Source organism: Dermochelys coriacea, chromosome 7 (assembly GCF_009764565.3).
Source record: "Dermochelys coriacea isolate rDerCor1 chromosome 7, rDerCor1.pri.v4, whole genome shotgun sequence".
Classification (NCBI taxonomy): Eukaryota; Metazoa; Chordata; order Testudines; family Dermochelyidae; genus Dermochelys; species Dermochelys coriacea.
This window is the reverse complement of record NC_050074.1, coordinates 15,405,569-15,423,527: the sequence shown is the minus strand read 5'-3', so window position 1 is coordinate 15,423,527 and position 17,959 is coordinate 15,405,569. Positions and strand designations below refer to the sequence as shown.

Below are 17,959 nucleotides of genomic sequence, written 5' to 3'. Positions count from 1 at the left end.
TACACTTTTCCAAGTACTTGGAGCCTTGTCAAATATATTCACAACGAGAATAATTGGAAGCAGTGCAATTGATCTTGAAAGCCCATCTAATCTTAGGGGATGGAAAAATACAGTGCTATGAGAATATTACAGAAGTTGTTTACAGTGAGGAATAGGAGGTAGATTGGACCTTTTAATCTGGATATCCAAATATACCAGCTAAAAAGTGATAGGCATGATTCTGTTTTGGGAGAAAAAGATTTCTCTGCAACAAAAAATAGAGCTTGAAGTCTTATCAAGTGCTGTGTTTTTTTAATATTTAGATGAGACCATATTACAGATGAGGATACAGAATCTGTGGAACTTCTCTTGAGATGTAGATTTCTCCTAAGAGAAATCCAAACCTTATTCAACTAATAGTTTAAGGTATTAATCACTGTTGAGAGTGCTAGTCATGAGGAAAACCATAAACTCAAAATCTAAGAACAGTGCTTTTAGGTTAACATACCTATAGAAATGACAAAAGTGAATAATTAGATATGGTCTTCGATCTGTCTGTATCTTCCGCTGTAACTCTAATCACATGTAAAACCCACTTGGGACATTCTCCACAACCAAAGTTGAACACCTTATAGAATAGGGCGAGACTAAGGTGAAAATCCAGCGGTAAAGTGTATGTGAAGACAGTCCAGCAAAGAGCTAACAAATTCCCTTGGCCCTTCATCAGCATCAAGTAATGATTCAGTTCCAAAACAGAGTCCTCATCAGAAGAAAAATAAAGCATCACTGTTGGTTTATGGAAGTTAATGTATCTGTCCTCAGATAGGTAGCTTGTAGTACATGCCCTATGCACAAATGTTATGAATATAGGCTGTCAAATTATGGAGAGGAAACATATGAAGGGCTAGTTGAGCGTGCCCAGAGCATTTAGTTTACTGCTTAATGTGTTAATGAATTACATCAAAGCCGTATCTACACCTTTGTACTTGAAGGTGGGGAAAACTCAAAACCAAATGCCTTCTGTTTTAAAGCATCCATGTCCCTGTTAATTTAATCTTGTTTAACAATTAATATATCTGACAGACAACATTATTGAATGATCTCCTTGATCAGATTGGCTATCTACATATTTTCTTTAACTGCAGCTTTATACATCCTGAACTGTATGGAACTGAACTAGAGTGACTGGTTCATATTACTTGACTGTTGGCTGACTGTACATACAGTTCCCCACAAAAGAGAAAAGCTCTACTATGCTTACAAAGGCTTTTTTTATTTTTTAAATGGGGAAGCGGTCCCCTCCCAAAAAAGGATTATTAGTTAAAGTAATGGGATCTAACGCTGATAAGGAAACACAATGGAGAAATGGAACAAATAAAATGAAAGGACACTTCCTTTGTCTGCTATATCACATTTACTAAACTAGTGCTATGAAACAGGCAGTGGTTGCACTGTTATGATAAGATTAGGCAGCTCCTTAGTTTTTCCGTTGTGGCACATGGTTTTCCCAAACTTGCCCTGCCTAGTAAGACAGCAATGTGCAAAAACAAAACACCTCCTGCCATATACACAATAAACACATGCCCACTGTGTGGGAACGATAGCAACATCCTTGTACGTTTTGTTTCATTGTCTTGTATGCAGCTAGCACAGTGGTTCTCAACTCTGGTCCACCGCTTGATCAGGGAAAGCCCCTGGTGCACTGGGCTGGTTTGTTTACCTGCCGCGTCCACAGGTTTGACCGATCGCGGCTCCCACTAGCCGCAGTTCGCCGCTCCAGGCCAATCGGTGCTGCAGGATGGATGGCTAGTGGGAGCCGCTATCAGCCAAACTTGCGGACGCTGCAGGTAAACAAACCGGCCCGTCAGGGGCTTTGCCTGAACAAGCAGTGGACCAGAGTTGAGAACCACTGAGCTAGCCAGAGAGCCGGTAGTGGCTACTGAATGAGAAAAATTATCACATTTTTTCCCATTTGTGCAGTGTTTCTTCTGTTTGGGGCCTGACTTCAGACTTATGGCAATAGTGGGCTCTTTGGCAACACTTGAAGCCTTATGTTTGCAGATCCTTGGCTGAAAGGCACTTTAGAAATGCAAAAATACGTTCACACAACTCATAGTTGAGGATAGAAGCTACATTCATGTCACTTACAGCTATACTGATAAAACTTATGATTTGGGGACTTTATTTTTAACATTGTTTAGAAAGTTAAAACAATGTAATACCAATAGGATCTTTTGGTCTTAGGCATTTGATTTTGAATCCGACCTTGTCTTGGATGGCTTCTGTGCATTACTCCAAACTTTGCATAAAAATTTGATCCTAGCACAAGATCTAATTGTCTTTCTTTGACAGAAGTGAAATTGTAGATGGGCTTTAGGGAGCGTGTGGGTTGTCAAAATGGGAAACTAGGGAAAGACTAGCATCTCAGTAACAGCGAGCAAAACCAAAACTCTTCCCTTTCCAAAATGGGTGGATGAGATATTCCTTTTGCAAACTAACACCTGGAAAACAGTGAAGGTGCATTTTGTCACTGGAGGTGCTATCTGGCCAACATCCTTCAGAAAAACAGGGTAGCAAATTAGAGTGTGTATTTAAACTGTTTAGGTGCTGACTGCTCCAACAGGACAAATAGTATGATTGGAAATACATACTACTTACAAACTTAAAAGTACAATAGTGTCTCACTCAGCAGAATGGGACATAAAAACAAATAATTAAGCAGACACAGAACTATCTTTTAATAACATCTACCCTTAGTGTTCTTTTCTTAAGTGTTTGGCAGAAGTGGCCCCCTCACTGGTTGTTTCGCAAATGTGCAGGACTTACAGGAACAGATCGTGAAGGGTGTTGTCACTGACCATCTTTTCCAGTTAGAAAAGCAGCAGCATGTGGAACTGGAACTAGGTTCATAGAATTGTATTCCTTATCCTACTGTGAAATGGTTGTATGGTGTGGAACCATTCATGCCATCCTCTTACTGCTGAAAATCAAAATGCAAAGGTGCAATATTGCTTCTGAGGCACTGCAGTAAACAGTAGCCACCTTGCTGAAGGTTCTCCACCATTGCAATACTTTACCGGCAATTACTCCAAAGTACCCGAATAAAGCAGATTTGTTTACAAATTTATTGGACAAACATGTATGTTTGAACGCTGTGATATTTAATAGACCCAAGGTACAGTGAATTAAGATAACATGAGCTACTCAGTAAGTGAGCCACTTAAGAGTACATATTGTATTAGTTTTTATGGACTGAATGGATTTTTCTGTGTTGCAAAATGCAGGTTTAGGTTTTTTTAAAAAAATTATAATTAAATTTGATCCACTGGCAATTGACCCATCTATCCTGTTCTCAAAAACTGACTTTAATATATGTTGTACCACCCAATAGCACAAGACAAAACATTACAAATAGGCTTGTCCAGCAGCCAGAACTAAGCAGTGCATAGATAAATCTACTTGCCCTTCAAATTTTACCGCAAAGGTAGTGTCAGTTTCCCAGTAGTATGATTTTGGGAGGGGCGGGGGATGGGACACTGGAAACTGGGGGTAGAAGGTAGCATAGGGGAGCACTAAATCTTGAAACTAGCCCAACTGAAACAGACTGGACTTAAAGCATGCTACAAAGAAAGACGGTATGGAATTACAGGAAAGGCGTGAGAGACCCTTTTCCTTTTCTAAACTAGGGTCTGTGAGTAGCTCTGCCCTGATTGGGGCCTATCTGCCGAGAAGGAACAAAGTATGGTCTTTTCTTGAGCTCTAAAACTTCTTCCATGTTCTACATTTTCAACATCTGGAATGTTCAGTCAAGATCAGTTTTAGGTAGGGGCAAGGGTGGTTCTTTGTGCAGATGCTTCATGCATAAAAATGTTAATCTCAAAATTAAAGAAATAGATACAAGATGGAAATTCAATTGAGATATCCTGCTTACTTACAATAAGATTCCCTCTGCCCCCAAAGAAAAATTAAGTGCTAAGTGATTGTGCATTTCATCTCTTGAGGATAGGTGAGTTGGTTGCCACCCTTGCCGCACTTTACTTAGTCAAGACAGCAACCAATAGGAAGCTTCTCTTATGTACACCTCCACCATACACCACTAGCAGAAGCAATTATTTCTAAGGGAGAAAGAGGAGGTACTCTGACACCATCAGATGGTTATGGACTGATGACAATCAGTAATCGCGCTAGTGGATGGTTGTGGGACAGTCACTGGTCCACAACAATTGGCCTAAAACTAGCAACTTTCTTAACTCATACTGCTTAAGATTTTGTATTTTTTAGTTGTAAAGTGTAGCCATTACTTTATGTATCTTTGAAACACCACTATCCCTCCTATCTGTAATGACAAAACTCTGCTTCCCTGTTCCTTATAACCCAAGGCAGAAAAACAATTTGGTTTGAGAGGAAAAAACAGGCTAACAATAAAACATCTGACTGCATAAAAAATGCTTGAAAGGACTATTAAAAAAAAAATTAACCCCTCTTCTCTCTGCCATCTGTTGAACAATGCAGAAACAGATGCTTGTTCGCAAAGGTGTTGTATATTAGCATCTACCACTTCAGTCTGTTTTGCCAGACACACAGGTAGTGTATTGTACTACTCCACAGAGTGAAGTTTGGATTTTCTGCACACTCCCTCAGTTGTTTTGCCAACATCAGCTGGAAGCATCACTGAGGTGATCCATGCTATTTCGAAGAGATGACTATACATCTACATTGGTGCCCTCTTGTGGCTAACAGAGCCTATGCCTTGAGATGGAGCCAGTTCAGAAAAAGTTAGAATGATCAGAGAAGGCCTGGGGTACAGAGTCCATTTCAGGCAACAGAGGAGAAAATGCAAAGTCAAGTGTTCATGGAACAGAATTAGCTCCCTAGCCAGTTACAGTCAAGAGGGGTGAGCAGGAAGAGCTGGCAAAAAATGGGGAGGAAGGAATGCATTTTACTTAATATTCTGTAAAAGCTAGTCATGAAAGAAGAGGGGCTCAGCTACAGTGTTGGATAAAAGAAAGTGACTCCTAATTTTCAAACAGGCTCCAGAACAGGCAAGGCAATTCATGATTTAAATAGTTTTAGTTTGCAGGAACTATTAATGGCACACAGTTTAAAAAAAACAAAAAAACCGGTGCCACCTTTGAAAATGCCACTGTTAATTTGCACTTGTCACCTGATTTTTTTCCCCAGCTTTAATTCTTAAGTGATTTTTCCCCCTTATCTAACTCATCTCCCCAAATTCCCTCTTTTCTGCACCTACGATTCTAATTCAATCTGTTTCTATATATCTCACTGTCCATTGAAACATGCCTTATTATCAAAACCTTCAACTGTCCTTTGAGATGTGGCTAGTTATCCTAAGATTTCTTATTTTAACAGAAAAAGGTTAGCTGTGGCAACAAGTCACCCATTTAGCTATCTCTGGCATCATCCACCTCGAATAGTGGAGTACAGGAGATCGTTCAGCAAGTTGTCAGGAACTCTGTCTTGGCTTTTGCCCAAGGCCAGCTCTAACAGTCAGAGCAGTAAAGCAGATTGCAATCTCCTCTCCTGAAAAGAGCACACTATCTAACATACTCACCCACAGCACTTTATACCTGCCTTAGCTTCTGTTTATTTTGTACCATCAGTGCCTCTGCTCTGACTTCTCCTTCACCTATGTGTTAAATATTAACCCTTACTGAGATGTAAAGTTATGGGTTCACTGTGTCCTGAGCATATGCCTCTAACTGTGTAAGATTATAGTGTACATAACAATTACTTCCTACACTTTGCCTGTAGTCCTAATTAGTCATTTAACCGTTCACTTGAAGCTAAGTGGAGTGGCATTTCCCATTTCCCCCTCCCACATCTTGCTATTATAATTCTACCCTTGCTGGAGCTGTTCGTGTGTGTGTATATCTGTGGAGAGGGGAACCTATGGTCATTTTTTTGGGTGGCAGCGCAAAGGAATCTCATTCCATTTTTATCTAGGCATATCTGACAATAGATGCTATATTCACCTACATCAATCTTTTTGAATCCCTATGCACGGCTGTTTCCTTGAGAAACGTTGCCAAAAGTTTGGTTGCCTGGTGTATAGCACAGAGAGCTATCATATGGTAAAAAACCAACACATGATTTAGCACCACAGTAACAGGGTTTTTTCATTATATCATCTTCCTCCAACATTTCCTGCTCTCTTTTGATTAATGGTACATTAAGAAATCTTCCAGAATAATCATATGAAAGTTCTTCTCCAGCAGAGATAGCAACAGCAGCAAAAAGTGCCAGTTTGGGCACCAGTGAGTCAATTCGGACAGGAACCATAAATAAATTTGGCTCACAAGAATGGTTCAGGAACCTGCCAACGTTTCCTATATTCATAGGATCAACAAATGTCTCTATTATCTGTCCGTCATACAAGTGTTCCCTCACAGCTATAATATAGTTTGAATCCTCTGGTGTCTGTGCCTGTATTCTTCTACATGCCTCACGGAAGCATAGAACTTCACCAGCATATTCGCACACAAATCTTCCTTTAGGTATGAACTCCAGTGTGCGGAGGCCCCAACCCTTCTTAACAGTCTTGAACACCTCAAGTCTGAATTGTAAACCCCTCTGAATAACCCTGTTTTGACAGAACTCACCACAATGGCACATGGTATTGCATTCAAAAATAGGTCTAGCATAGTCCACTTCACTTCCTATGTATTTGATGCATGCACTGTTATAGTTTTCACCATGGTGAAGACACGAACAAGTGTTGGCCACGCAGGAAGCAGTAAGACAATTACATCCTGGAAAAGTGATTTCAGAAGGGTCGGTGTCTTCTCCTGCTCCCGCCACATGCTCTGGGCTGTACTGCAAAGAGATGACAAATTAAAATAATTAATGCATCCGATGAAGTGAGCTGTAGCTCACGAAAGCTTATGCTCTAATAAATTTGTTAGTCTCTAAGGTGCCTTTTCTTTTTGCGAATACAGACTAACACGGCTGCTACTCTGAAACCTAAAATAATTTTGTTAACTATACTCCCCTTCACAGAGACAAACACAACGTTTCTCATGAAAGGGACCAGATTTTCAAAAGAACTTGACTCCCAGGAGCTTCCAGTGAGACTAATGGATAGTGGGCACTTTTGAAAACCTGGCCCCCCAAAACGCACATACTAATCAGCTCACTACAATATAACATTTTGAGATCTGTGTCCTGTAAAGACAGGAAAAAAATGTAATGCACTTTATTTTTTTGTTTAACATCTCCCAGGTGCCTCATAGTTATAACTGCCTTTCAAATGACCACTGTTCTTCAAGCATCTGCTATATAAGTTAGTAGCTCCTAGAATCTTTTGATATTTCATATTTACAGAGGGGACCTGTTTCAAAGTTTTGCCAATTTAAAGTTATAAACCAAAAGCTCTCTTTATCTATGCTGATTGTGATGGTGGGTCTGTTGTGAAAGCAGAAATATGTTTTAGTTTAGTTTCAGTACTCAGCTGCAACTGTGCAGTTCCTAACAATAGCATTACTGGTTACTGTATTTTTGTCTTTTTAAAAAAGTGAACATGACATGAAAGTAGTAATTAACAGTGCTGGAGCTCTAAGTCCTTGATCATGGATCAGATCCAGTGACAACACTGGCTTCCCTTACACTGCCCCACCGCTGTATCTCAACCCTGGCCCAAGAGAACCCAGTCCTCTCAGAATAAGAAGGCGGTTCAGTCTCCATCATCTTTAATTTCTTGGCCTATCAGTAGGGCCCTACCAAATTCACAGTTTATAGTTGTCAATTTCACTGTCAGAGGATTTTAAAAATTGTAAATTTCATGATTTCAGCAATTTAAATCTGATATTTCATGGTGGTGTAATTTTACTGGTCCTGACCCATAAAGGAGCTATAGAGGGGGTCACGTGGTTATTGTAGGGAGCGGGGTTGCAGTACTGCTACCCTTATTTCTGCACTGCTGCTGGTGGCAGCTTTGTCTTCAGAGCATTGGAAAGCGGCGGCTGCTGGCCTGGAGTCCAGTTCTGAAGGCAAAGCCATTGCCGGCAGCAGCATAGAAGTAAGGATGGCATGGTATATAGTATTACCACCCTTACCTCTGCACTGTTGCCTGCAGAACTGGGCCCTCAGTCAGCAGCTGCCCCTCTCCAGCCACCCATCTCTGAAGGCAGCTCAGAAGTAAGGGTAGCAGTACTGTGACCCCCCCTAAAATAAACTTGCAACCCCCCTGCAATTCCCTTTTCGGTCAGGATTCCCAATTTGAGAAACACTAGTCTCCCCTGTGAAATCTGTATAGAATAGGGTAAAAATACACTACAGACCAGATTTCACAGTCCATGACGCATTTTTCATGGCCCGGAATTTGGTAGGGCCCTATCTATCAGATAAGACTGCCCACAGGGAGACAATTGTGATGTAGACTTCTAAATGGATCCAGAAAAATCTCTTCCTGGATATATGCCAAAATCTGGAAACAAATTTTTTTTAAAAAACTTGAAGATGGGTGTCTAGGTGAATTAGGAGATAGGAGAGGCAGGGGTGGGCAATTAAAAACAACTTTATATTTTTTCATTCTAATTCTTATTTGCTAATTATGTAGATGAACTCTTTTGAGACCAGTTTTTAAAATGCAAATCCTAGTCCATGTGGATTTAAGGAGAATATGCAGAGTGCTACATTAATGATTTAATTCCTAAAACCAGCCCACTGGATAAACCCGAGATAAATTCTCGCCCTCCCCACCACAAAACTAATGCATCTAATTTTATCTAGAGTGCCCAGACATGAGTTAATTATTTTGAGCACAAAAGAATTCCTTAAAATAGAAAAGGCATACAATATGCTACTATTTATTTACATAATAGACAGAAAGACAAGCAGATAGTGATGTTAATTTGCTAGTTAATCTACATATATAAATCATTGTGAGATTGAGTAAATTATTTAAAATAGACCATTACTGTTTTATCAAACACACACTCTTAGGCCAATTTAAAAGCTTGATGAGAATAGTGTTTGACTTCGAAAATAATTTCTAGCCATCATTTTTATTTTTAATATTCATCATCCAAAAAGCTTTACATTTTGAGATGGTAGATATCTTGTTACATTCAGCCCCGTTCCTAGTGATTTATTGTCACAAGAGGAAAGTCTGTTGCAGAGGCAGGTATCTAAGTGTTCAGAACTGTATATTGATACAGCTGCAGAGGACAAAAATGAGTTGGTGATTGCATTTCAACCTGGTTACCACTTAAGGAAGGGATTTGGTTTAGTTCAGACAACACAAAGCTGGAATTCATGCTTTCAGAATTACACAAATGCCCCGGCAGGCCCAGATTCACATCAGAGTGAATATTCGTATGATGAAGGACGGTGATTGAAACTTCGTTAAATTTTGGAGTCAAAATATAGGTATTTATAACAAGATATTCCAGAGGCATGCTTGTTTTCTTTATAATGTTCTGTTTGAAGGAAGGCAGCATATTGTACAGAAACCTAAAGTACATATTGTGATTAAAATGTTACAGTGGCCTGTTACGTTACATTCTGGATGCGCAGGAACATAACAGTTCATTCAAAGGTTTATTTTCCCTCAAGTAGGAGCTTGCTCAGCCACTTGTACTTAAACCAGAGCAAGTTCTGAATCTTTCTAACATTCACTTATCTTTGATACTCCCTTATACACTGACGAGAGAGTTTCCTATTTTCCTAAAATTTCATAAGCCCACATCATGTAACATAAATGTAATGTTTAGTCAAATACGTGGCTCCATTTTCATTAGGGGATTACAGGTTCTTAAATTCTGTTTTCCTATGAATCCACCACTTAATTAAAACCTAACTAGCCATACACCTCTGGGGAATTTGTTTGTAACTCTCTATAAATAGTTAAGAAAAGAGATTGGATACATTAGGAGTTGGATCAGGCCTTAGTTAGAATGAGAAGTGACTGTTAACAGTTTCAAAACTTTCATATAATTTGTGTAAACCACCTCACACAGAGTGGCACTCTAAAGTGCCTGTCAAGTTCTTTCTTTGATTCTGTTTTACTGAAGAAATAACTATAATCCCTGCTAGCAATGCACTTGTTTTAATGGTTGGGTTATAAATTAACCTATGGCAATATATTTTATTTCTGGAGACCAGCAGGTGAAATATAGCTTTAAAATTAAAATCTGTAAAAACTGTCAGTAAGGAAAAAGGAGGTAGTACAACTGAAAATGTTTTAGAGAGAAAAGCTTTTCCATTAAGATCTAGGATGCTTCCTTTAAAAAAAAAAGTGCAAAATGTAATTTTTAACCTGAGACTACCTAAATTAGTGCTTTGATTCCCCATTAATCTATAAAGAGATAGCAGCAAAAAGATGTACTAACGTTACTTTTTAAAAAGATTTGTTTCTTTCAACTATTTGCTTATTTACTGAGTCTTGCAGGTACAAGCTGTAAATCATGCTTTCTTGGGCTTTATATTTTTTAAATGGCCAAGTGGCAGCTGGAAAGCAAAATAATGTAAATAAGTAAAAACACATCAGCAGGGCATCCAAATAGAGGATATTTTAAAATACATGTACTCAGCTATATTCTTCATATTTAAAAATATTTTTAAAAAGTCTTCTTTGAACAGAAGTGGAAGAGCCAACCATGTTGGTGGGGTTTAATTTTTGCAAGTTACTGGAAATCAAACCATTTTATTCCTAGATCTAAAATGTTGGAGCCTGGCTGGTCCCAGAATATTACAAAACACCAGGTGGGTGGGGTAATATCTTTTATTGGACAACTTCTTGAACTCAAACTTCTTGAAGTTGTCCACTAAAAGATATCACCTCGCCCATCCTGTATCTCCAGATAGAAGTAAGGATTTTCTAAACCCAGATTTGTTTCAGAAGGGACACATTAGAAAGTTTACCAGTTTCGGGCCCCTAGCCTATAATAATATGCACACAGTTTGCATATTTATTTACATAATAGACAGAAAGACAAGCAGATGGAGCTGTAGCTCACAAAAGCTTATGCTCAAATAAATTTGTTAGTCTCTAAGGTGCCACAAGTCCTCCTTTTCTTTTTGCGAATACAGACTAACACGGCTGCTACTCTGAAACCTTAATTTCCTAGTTAATCTGCATATATAAATCATTGTGAGACTGAGTAAATTATTTAAAACAGACCATTACTGTTTTATTATACACACACCCTTAGGCCAATTTAAAAGCTCTTCCAACGTGTGTGTTCCATTCTATGCATCCGATGAAGTGAGCTGTCGCTCACGAAAGCTTATGCTCAAATAAATTTGTTAGTCTCTAAGGTGACAAAGGTTTTTTTTTTTCCCACCAAATGCATCCGATGAAGTGAGCTGTCGCTCACGAAAGCTTATGCTCAAATAAATTTGTTAGTCTCTAAGGTGACAAAGGTTTTTTTTTTCCCACCAAATGCATCCGATGAAGTGAGCTGTCGCTCACGAAAGCTTATGCTCAAATAAATTTGTTAGTGTCTAAGGTGACAAAGGTTTTTTTTTTCCCCACCAAATGCATCCGATGAAGTGAGCAGTTGCTCACGAAAGCTTATGCTCAAATAAATTTGTTAGTCTCTAAGGTGACAAAGGTTTTTTTTTTTCCACCAAATGCATCCGATGAAGTGAGCTGTCGCTCACGAAAGCTTATGCTCAAATAAATTTGTTAGTCTCTAAGGTGACAAGGTTTTTTTTTTTTCCACCAAATGCATCCGATGAAGTGAGCTGTCGCTCACGAAAGCTTACGCTCAAATAAATTTGTTCGTCTCTAGGGCGCCACAAGTCCTCCTGTTCTTTTTGCGGATCCAGACAAACCCAGGCTGCTACTCCGAAACAGTTCGCTACTAGTAACGACATCCCGCCTGAGGAAGACAAGGGCAATCTGGGGCTGCAGTTTCAGGACGGGGGCCAGCAATCCGAACTGCCTTTGCACCTGTTAAAGACTTACGGCACGCGGAAATGGTACCTGTTTCTACAAGCCCCATTTTATACACGGCTTTCAAAGTTAAACGTGTATTTCCCTCTCCCCAGCCAGGGACCGCATACGTTCCATTGAGGGCGTGCGTTGATCGGTTTTCAGTAGCTTCCCTGCAAGGAGCGGGCTCTGGGCTAAGCCCAGAGCGCCCTGGACTGCCCTGCGGCACGGACTGCAGCAGACCACACGGCCCAAGGGCGACCGCCCATTCCAGCGTTCACAGTCGGGCAAGGCTCGCCGAGCCCCGAGCTCGTTTCTGCGAATGGAGAGCGGACGGCGTGTGGCGAGACCAGCCGGGCCCTGCTCATCCCAGCCACGGATCCTACCCCTGCACCCAGCCGGCGGGGCTCGCGGGCTCGGCCCCCGGCGCCAGCAACCCGGGCGGCCTCCCAACCGCGCTCGGCGCGCGGGGGACGCTGCGGACCCGCGCGGCCCAGGCCCACGCTCCTCGGTCTCCCTCCGGCGCGGCAGCCGCGGAGGCCAGCTCCCGCCGCGTGAGGGGCCGGGGCCGGAGCCGCCGCCGCCGCCTACCTGGAAGGGCGGGGGGTCCTCGGGCGGCGGCCACACCGACACCGGCAGGCTCTCCAGCCCCCGGCTCAGGTCCCGCTCCCGGGGAATCGCCTCCAGGCGTCCCTCGGCCAGCCGGGGCCTAGGCCCGGCGGCTGTCGCCATGGCAACAAACCCCGCTGCCCTCCCCTCGGATTGGCCCCCCACGCGGCATGTCCTTGTGTGATTGGCCGAGATGAATGACGTCGCAGGCGGAGACCCGGAAGCGTGTGTTCTCTTAAAGGGACCACAGGTGGGGAGACAGACCGTGGCCAAGGGGCTTTCCTTCGGGCACACACAGGAAGAGAGTTTTGTCTGCGAGACACGGACACCTACACACATACGATGGCATTGTGTGTGAGACACAGACATTCTCTCAGACACCGAGTGTGCGACACAGACACACACACACACAGACTCTCACACACACAACGACATTGTGTGTGTCAGCCAGACAGACTCTCTCACACACACAGCGACATTGTGCGTGTCAGAAAGACACAGACTCTCTCTCACACACACAATGATATTGTGTCAGGTTTCAGAGTAGCAGCCGTGTTAGTCTGTATTCGCAAATCCGATGAAGTGAGCTGTAGCTCACGAAAGCTTATGCTCTAATAAATTTGTTAGTCTCTAAGGTGCCACAAGTCCTCCTTTTCTTTTTAATGATATTGTGTGTGTCAGTCAGACACAAAAAGAAAAGGAGGACTTGTGGCACCTTAGAGACTAACAAATTTTTTTTGAGCATAAGCTTTCGTGAGCTACAGCTCACTTCATCGGATGCATTTGGTGGAAAATACAGAGGGGAGATTGATATACACACACAGAGAACATGAAACAATGGGTTTATCATACACACTGTAAGGAGAGTGATCACTTAAGATGAGCCATCACCAGCAAGGGGGGGGGGGAGGAGGAAAACCTTTCATGGTGACAAGCAAGGTAGGTTATTTCCAGCAGTTAACAAGAACATCTGAGGAACAGTGGGGGGTGGGGGAGAAATAACATGGGGAAATAGTTTTACTTTGTGTAATGACATTCATCCAGATCATACCACACGATCCATTGTCTACAGCCAAGCTCTACGATATAACCGCATTTGCTCCAACCCCTCAGACAGAGACAAACACCTACAAGATCTCTATTATGCATTCCTTCAACTACAATACCCACCTGCTGAAGTGAAGAAACAGATTGACAGAGCCAGAAGAGTACCCAGAAGTCACCTACTACAGGACAGGCCCAACAAAGAAAATAACAGAACGCCACTAGCCATCACCTTCAGCCCCCAACTAAAACCTCTCCAACGCATCATCAAGGATCTACAACCTATCCTGAAGGACGACCCATCACTCTCACAGATCTTGGGAGACAGGCCAATCCTTGCTTACAGACAGCCCCCCAACCTAAAGCAAATACTCACCAGCAACCACACACCACACAACAGAACCACTAATCCAAGAACCTATCCTTGCGACAAAGCCCATTAAAAAACTTCAAAACAGACTCCAACGAGAGACTGCTGAATTGGAATTAATTTGCAAACTGGATACAATTAATTTAGGCTTGAATAGAAACTGGGAATGGATGAGTGATTACACAAAGTAAAACTATTTCCCCATGTTATTTCTCCCCCCCCCCCCACCATTCCTCAGATGTTCTTGTTAACTGCTAGAAATGGCCTACCTTGCTTGTCACCATGAAAGGTTTTCCTCCTTTCCCCCCTCTGCTGCTGGTGATGGCTCATCTTAAGTGATCACTCTCCTTACAGTGTATATGATAAAACCCATTGTTTCATGTTCTCTGTGTGTGTATATAACTCTCCCCACTGTATTTTCCACCAAATGCATCCGATGAAGTGAGCTGTAGCTCACGAAAGCTTATGCTCAAATAAATTTGTTAGTCTCTAAGGTGCCACAAGTACTCCTTTTCTTTTTGTGAATACAGGCTAACACGGCTGCTACTCTGAAACCAGCCAGACACAGACTCTCTCACACGACATTTTGTGTGTGTCAGGCAGACACACACTCTCACACAATGACATGTGCGTGTCAGCCAGACGCAGACTCTCTCACACACACAGTGACATTGTGCGTATCAGCCAGACACAGACTCTCTCACACACACAATGATATTGTGCATCAGACAAACAGACTTTCACACACACACAGTGACATTGTGCATGTCAGACAAACGCAGACTTTCACATACAGGCGATGACATTGTTTGTATTGCCCCAGGACAATCTGACACGGTGCTCTTGCACCCTGACTTAGTATATTAGTTTTAGGTTTCAGAGTAGCAGCCGTGTTAGTCACTCCTTACAGTGTGTATGATAAACCCATTGTTTCATGTTCTCTGTGTGTGTATATCAATCTCCCCTCTGTTTTTTCCACCAAATGCATCCGATGAAGTGAGCTGTAGCTTATGCTCTAATAAATTTGTTAGTCTCTAAGGTGCCACAAGTACTCCTTTTCTTTTTATATTATTTTTGTTATGCTCCCTCCCTCTCCTAGGCTCTGTGAGGCTTTGTGAAATGACTGTGTTTGTAAAGCATCTCAGGCACTCAGCTGAGAGAGGCCTTGTACTGTTACATCCACACAGAGTATTATTGTTTCATGTCATGGGACCTAAGCACTGTGACAGGGTGATGCGCCACTTGATCTCTAAGGGCAAATTGCTATAGATGGCCCTCTCATTAGCACACTCAGCAGAGGAACTGACTGGCCATGGCACCAGAATTATCCCTCCATGTGCTCAGGTCAAGGTGGGAGCACTTTGAGAGGGCTGTTGTCCTGTACTGTTGCACCTTGACATTGTTGCTATCCTGGTGCACCTAGTTGTGCAGATAAAAGAAGGCCTTCCTCTTGCAACTCCTTCCACATGGGCGATGACTGGAGCTGATCCAAAGAGCCAACAAGGCACTACCTTGTATAGGTGCTACTGCTTATTACTTCTTGGGTTTTATTATGTAAAATCTGTTGGAAATGCAACAGACTAGTCAATGGGTTTTTCCTAGAGCTAGCTGGGAAATGATTTTTTCTACCACTATTTATCACAGATTTTTTTTAATTTTCATTTTTTAATTCAAAATTTTCTGTAGAAAATGTTTGGTTTTCCATTTAAGTTGTTGGTTTAAAGTTGAAATATTGGGTGGCTGGGTTGCCATATTTTAGGATTTCAAGTTTTTCAACACAGTACTGTATTGTATTTGCATTTTTGTTTTGTTTTGTTTTGTCTGTCTCTACTGCTGCCTGATTGCGTACTTCTGGGTCCAAATGAGCTCTGTGGTTGACTGGACAGTTCATAACTATGGTGTTCGTAATTCCTGTTTCTTTCTTTTGTTTCTTTCTTTCTACTGTTAATAACAATTTTTTTGAATGTTCATAAAAACTATAGGAAGCAGTAGGTAAGATTAAAAGAATGCTCTTGCATAAATAACATGGTGAGCTCTCACTTCTGAGAAGAGAGATTTTTCTGTAAAAAGAGCCTGGTCCACACTTTTTTTTTAGGTTTCAGAGTAGCAGCCGTGTTAGTCTGTATCCACAAAAAGAAAAGGAGGACTTGTGGCACTTTAGAGACTAACAAATTTATTTGAGCATAAGATTTCGTGAGCTATAACTCACTTCATCGGATGCATTCAGTGGAAAATACAGTGGGGAGATTTATATACACAACATGAAACAATGGGTGTTACCATACACACTGTAAGGAGAGTGATCAGGTAAGGTGAGCTATTACCAGCAGGAGAGCAGGGTGGGGGTGGTGAGAAACCTTTTGTAGTGATAATCAAGGTGGGCCATTTCCAGCAGTTGACAAGAATGTCTGAGGAACAGTGAGGGGAGGGGGAGGAAATAAACATGGGGAAATAGTTTTACTTTGTGTAATGACCCATCCACTTCCAGTCTTTATTCAAGCCTAAGTTAATTGTATCCAGTTTGCAAATTAATTCCAATTCAGCAGTCTCTCATTGGAGTCTGTTTTGAAGTTTTTTTAATGGGCTTTGTTGCAAGGATAGGTTCCTGGGTTAGTGGTTCTGTTGTGTGGTGTGTGGTTGCTGGTGAGTATTTGCTTCAGGTTGGGGGGCTTTCTGTAAGCAAGGACTGGCCTGTCTCCCAAGATCTGTGAGAGTGATGGGTCATCCTTCAGGATAGGTTGTAGATCCTTGATGATGCGTTGGAGAGGTTTTAGTTGGGGGCTGAAGGTGATGGCTAGTGGCGTTCTGTTATTTTCTTTGTTGGGCCTGTCCTGTAGTAGGTGACTTCTGGGTACTCTTCTGGCTCTGTCAATCTGTTTCTTCTCTTCAGCAGGTGGGTATTGTAGTTGTAAGAATGCATGATAGAGATCTTGTAGGTGTTTGTCTCTGTCTAAGGGGTTGGAGCAAATGTGGTTGTATTGTAGAGCTTGCTGTAGACAATGGATCGTGTGTTTTCTGAGTGAAAGCTGGAGGCATGTAGGTAGGAATAGCGGTCAGTAGGTTTCTGGAATAGGGTGGTGTTTATGTGACCATCGCTTATTAGCACTGTAGTGTCCAGGAAGTGGATCTCTTTTGTGGACTGGTCCAAGCTGAGGTTGATGGTGGGATGGAAATTGTTGAAATCATGGTGGAATTCCTCAAGGGCTTCTTTTCCATGGGTCCACACGATGAAGATGTCATCAATGTAGTGCAAGTAGAGTAGGGGCATAAGGGGAAAAGAGCTGAGGAAGCGTTGTTCTAAGTCAGCCATAAATATGTTGGCATACTGTGGGGCCATGCAGGTACCCATAGCAGTGCCGCTGATTTGAAGGTATACCTTGTCCCCAAATGTGAAATAGTTATGGGTGAGGACAAAGTCACAAAGTTCAGCCACCAGTTTTCTGTGACATTATCGGGAATACTGTTCCTGACGGCTTGTAGTTCATCTTTGTGTGGAAGGTTGGTGTAGAGGCTTCTACATCCATAGTGGCTAGGATGGTGTTTTCAGGAAGATCACCGATGGATTGTAGTTTCCTCAGGAAGTCAGTGGTGTCTCAAAGATAGCTGGGAGTGCTGGTAACGTAGGGCCTGAGGAGGGAGTCTACATAGCCAGACAATCCTGCTATCAGGGTGCCAATGCCTGAGATGATGGGCCATCCAGGATTTCCAGGTTAATGGATCTTGGGTAGCAGATAGAATACCTCTGGCTGGGGTTCCCGGGGTGTGTCTGTGCAAATTTGTTCCTGTGTTTTTTCAGGGAGTTTCTTGAGCAAATGGTGTAGTTTCTTTTGGTAACCCTCAGTGGGATCAGAGGGTAATGGCTTGTAGAAAGTGGTGTTGAAGAGCTGCCTAGCAGCCTCTTGTTCATATTCCGACCTATTCATTATGACAACAGCACCTCCTTTTTCAGCCTTTTTGATTATGATGTCAGAGTTGTTTCTGAGGGTGTGTATGGATTATGTTCTGCACGGCTGAGGTTATGGGGCAAGAGATGCTGCTTTTCCACAATTTCAGCCCGTGGA

General features: G+C 42.0%; 1 protein-coding gene across 1 annotated transcript; it reads right to left on the bottom strand.

Moving 5' to 3' along the window:
- Positions 1 to 1,261: 1,261 nt before the first annotated feature.
- LOC119858427 (histone-lysine N-methyltransferase SETMAR) lies at positions 1,262 to 12,853 on the bottom strand. Its single transcript, XM_038408992.2, has 2 exons — positions 12,467 to 12,853; positions 1,262 to 6,813 (listed from the first exon to the last, which is right to left on the bottom strand). Exons 1-2 carry the CDS (start codon positions 12,851 to 12,853, stop codon positions 5,995 to 5,997), a joined length of 1,206 nt encoding a protein of 401 aa, XP_038264920.1. The 3' UTR covers positions 1,262 to 5,994.
- Positions 12,854 to 17,959: the final 5,106 nt, after the last annotated feature.

Excerpts from the sequence above, each read along its gene's own strand:
- LOC119858427 (XM_038408992.2), bottom strand. The coding sequence starts at position 12,853 with ATGTCTGTGTCTCACACACAATGCCATCGTATGTGTGTAGGTGTCCGT. Across the intron at positions 6,814-12,466 it reads AGGACCCCCCGCCCTTCCAG|TACAGCCCAGAGCATGTGGC; the intron begins GTAGGCGGCGGC and ends ATCTCTTTGCAG.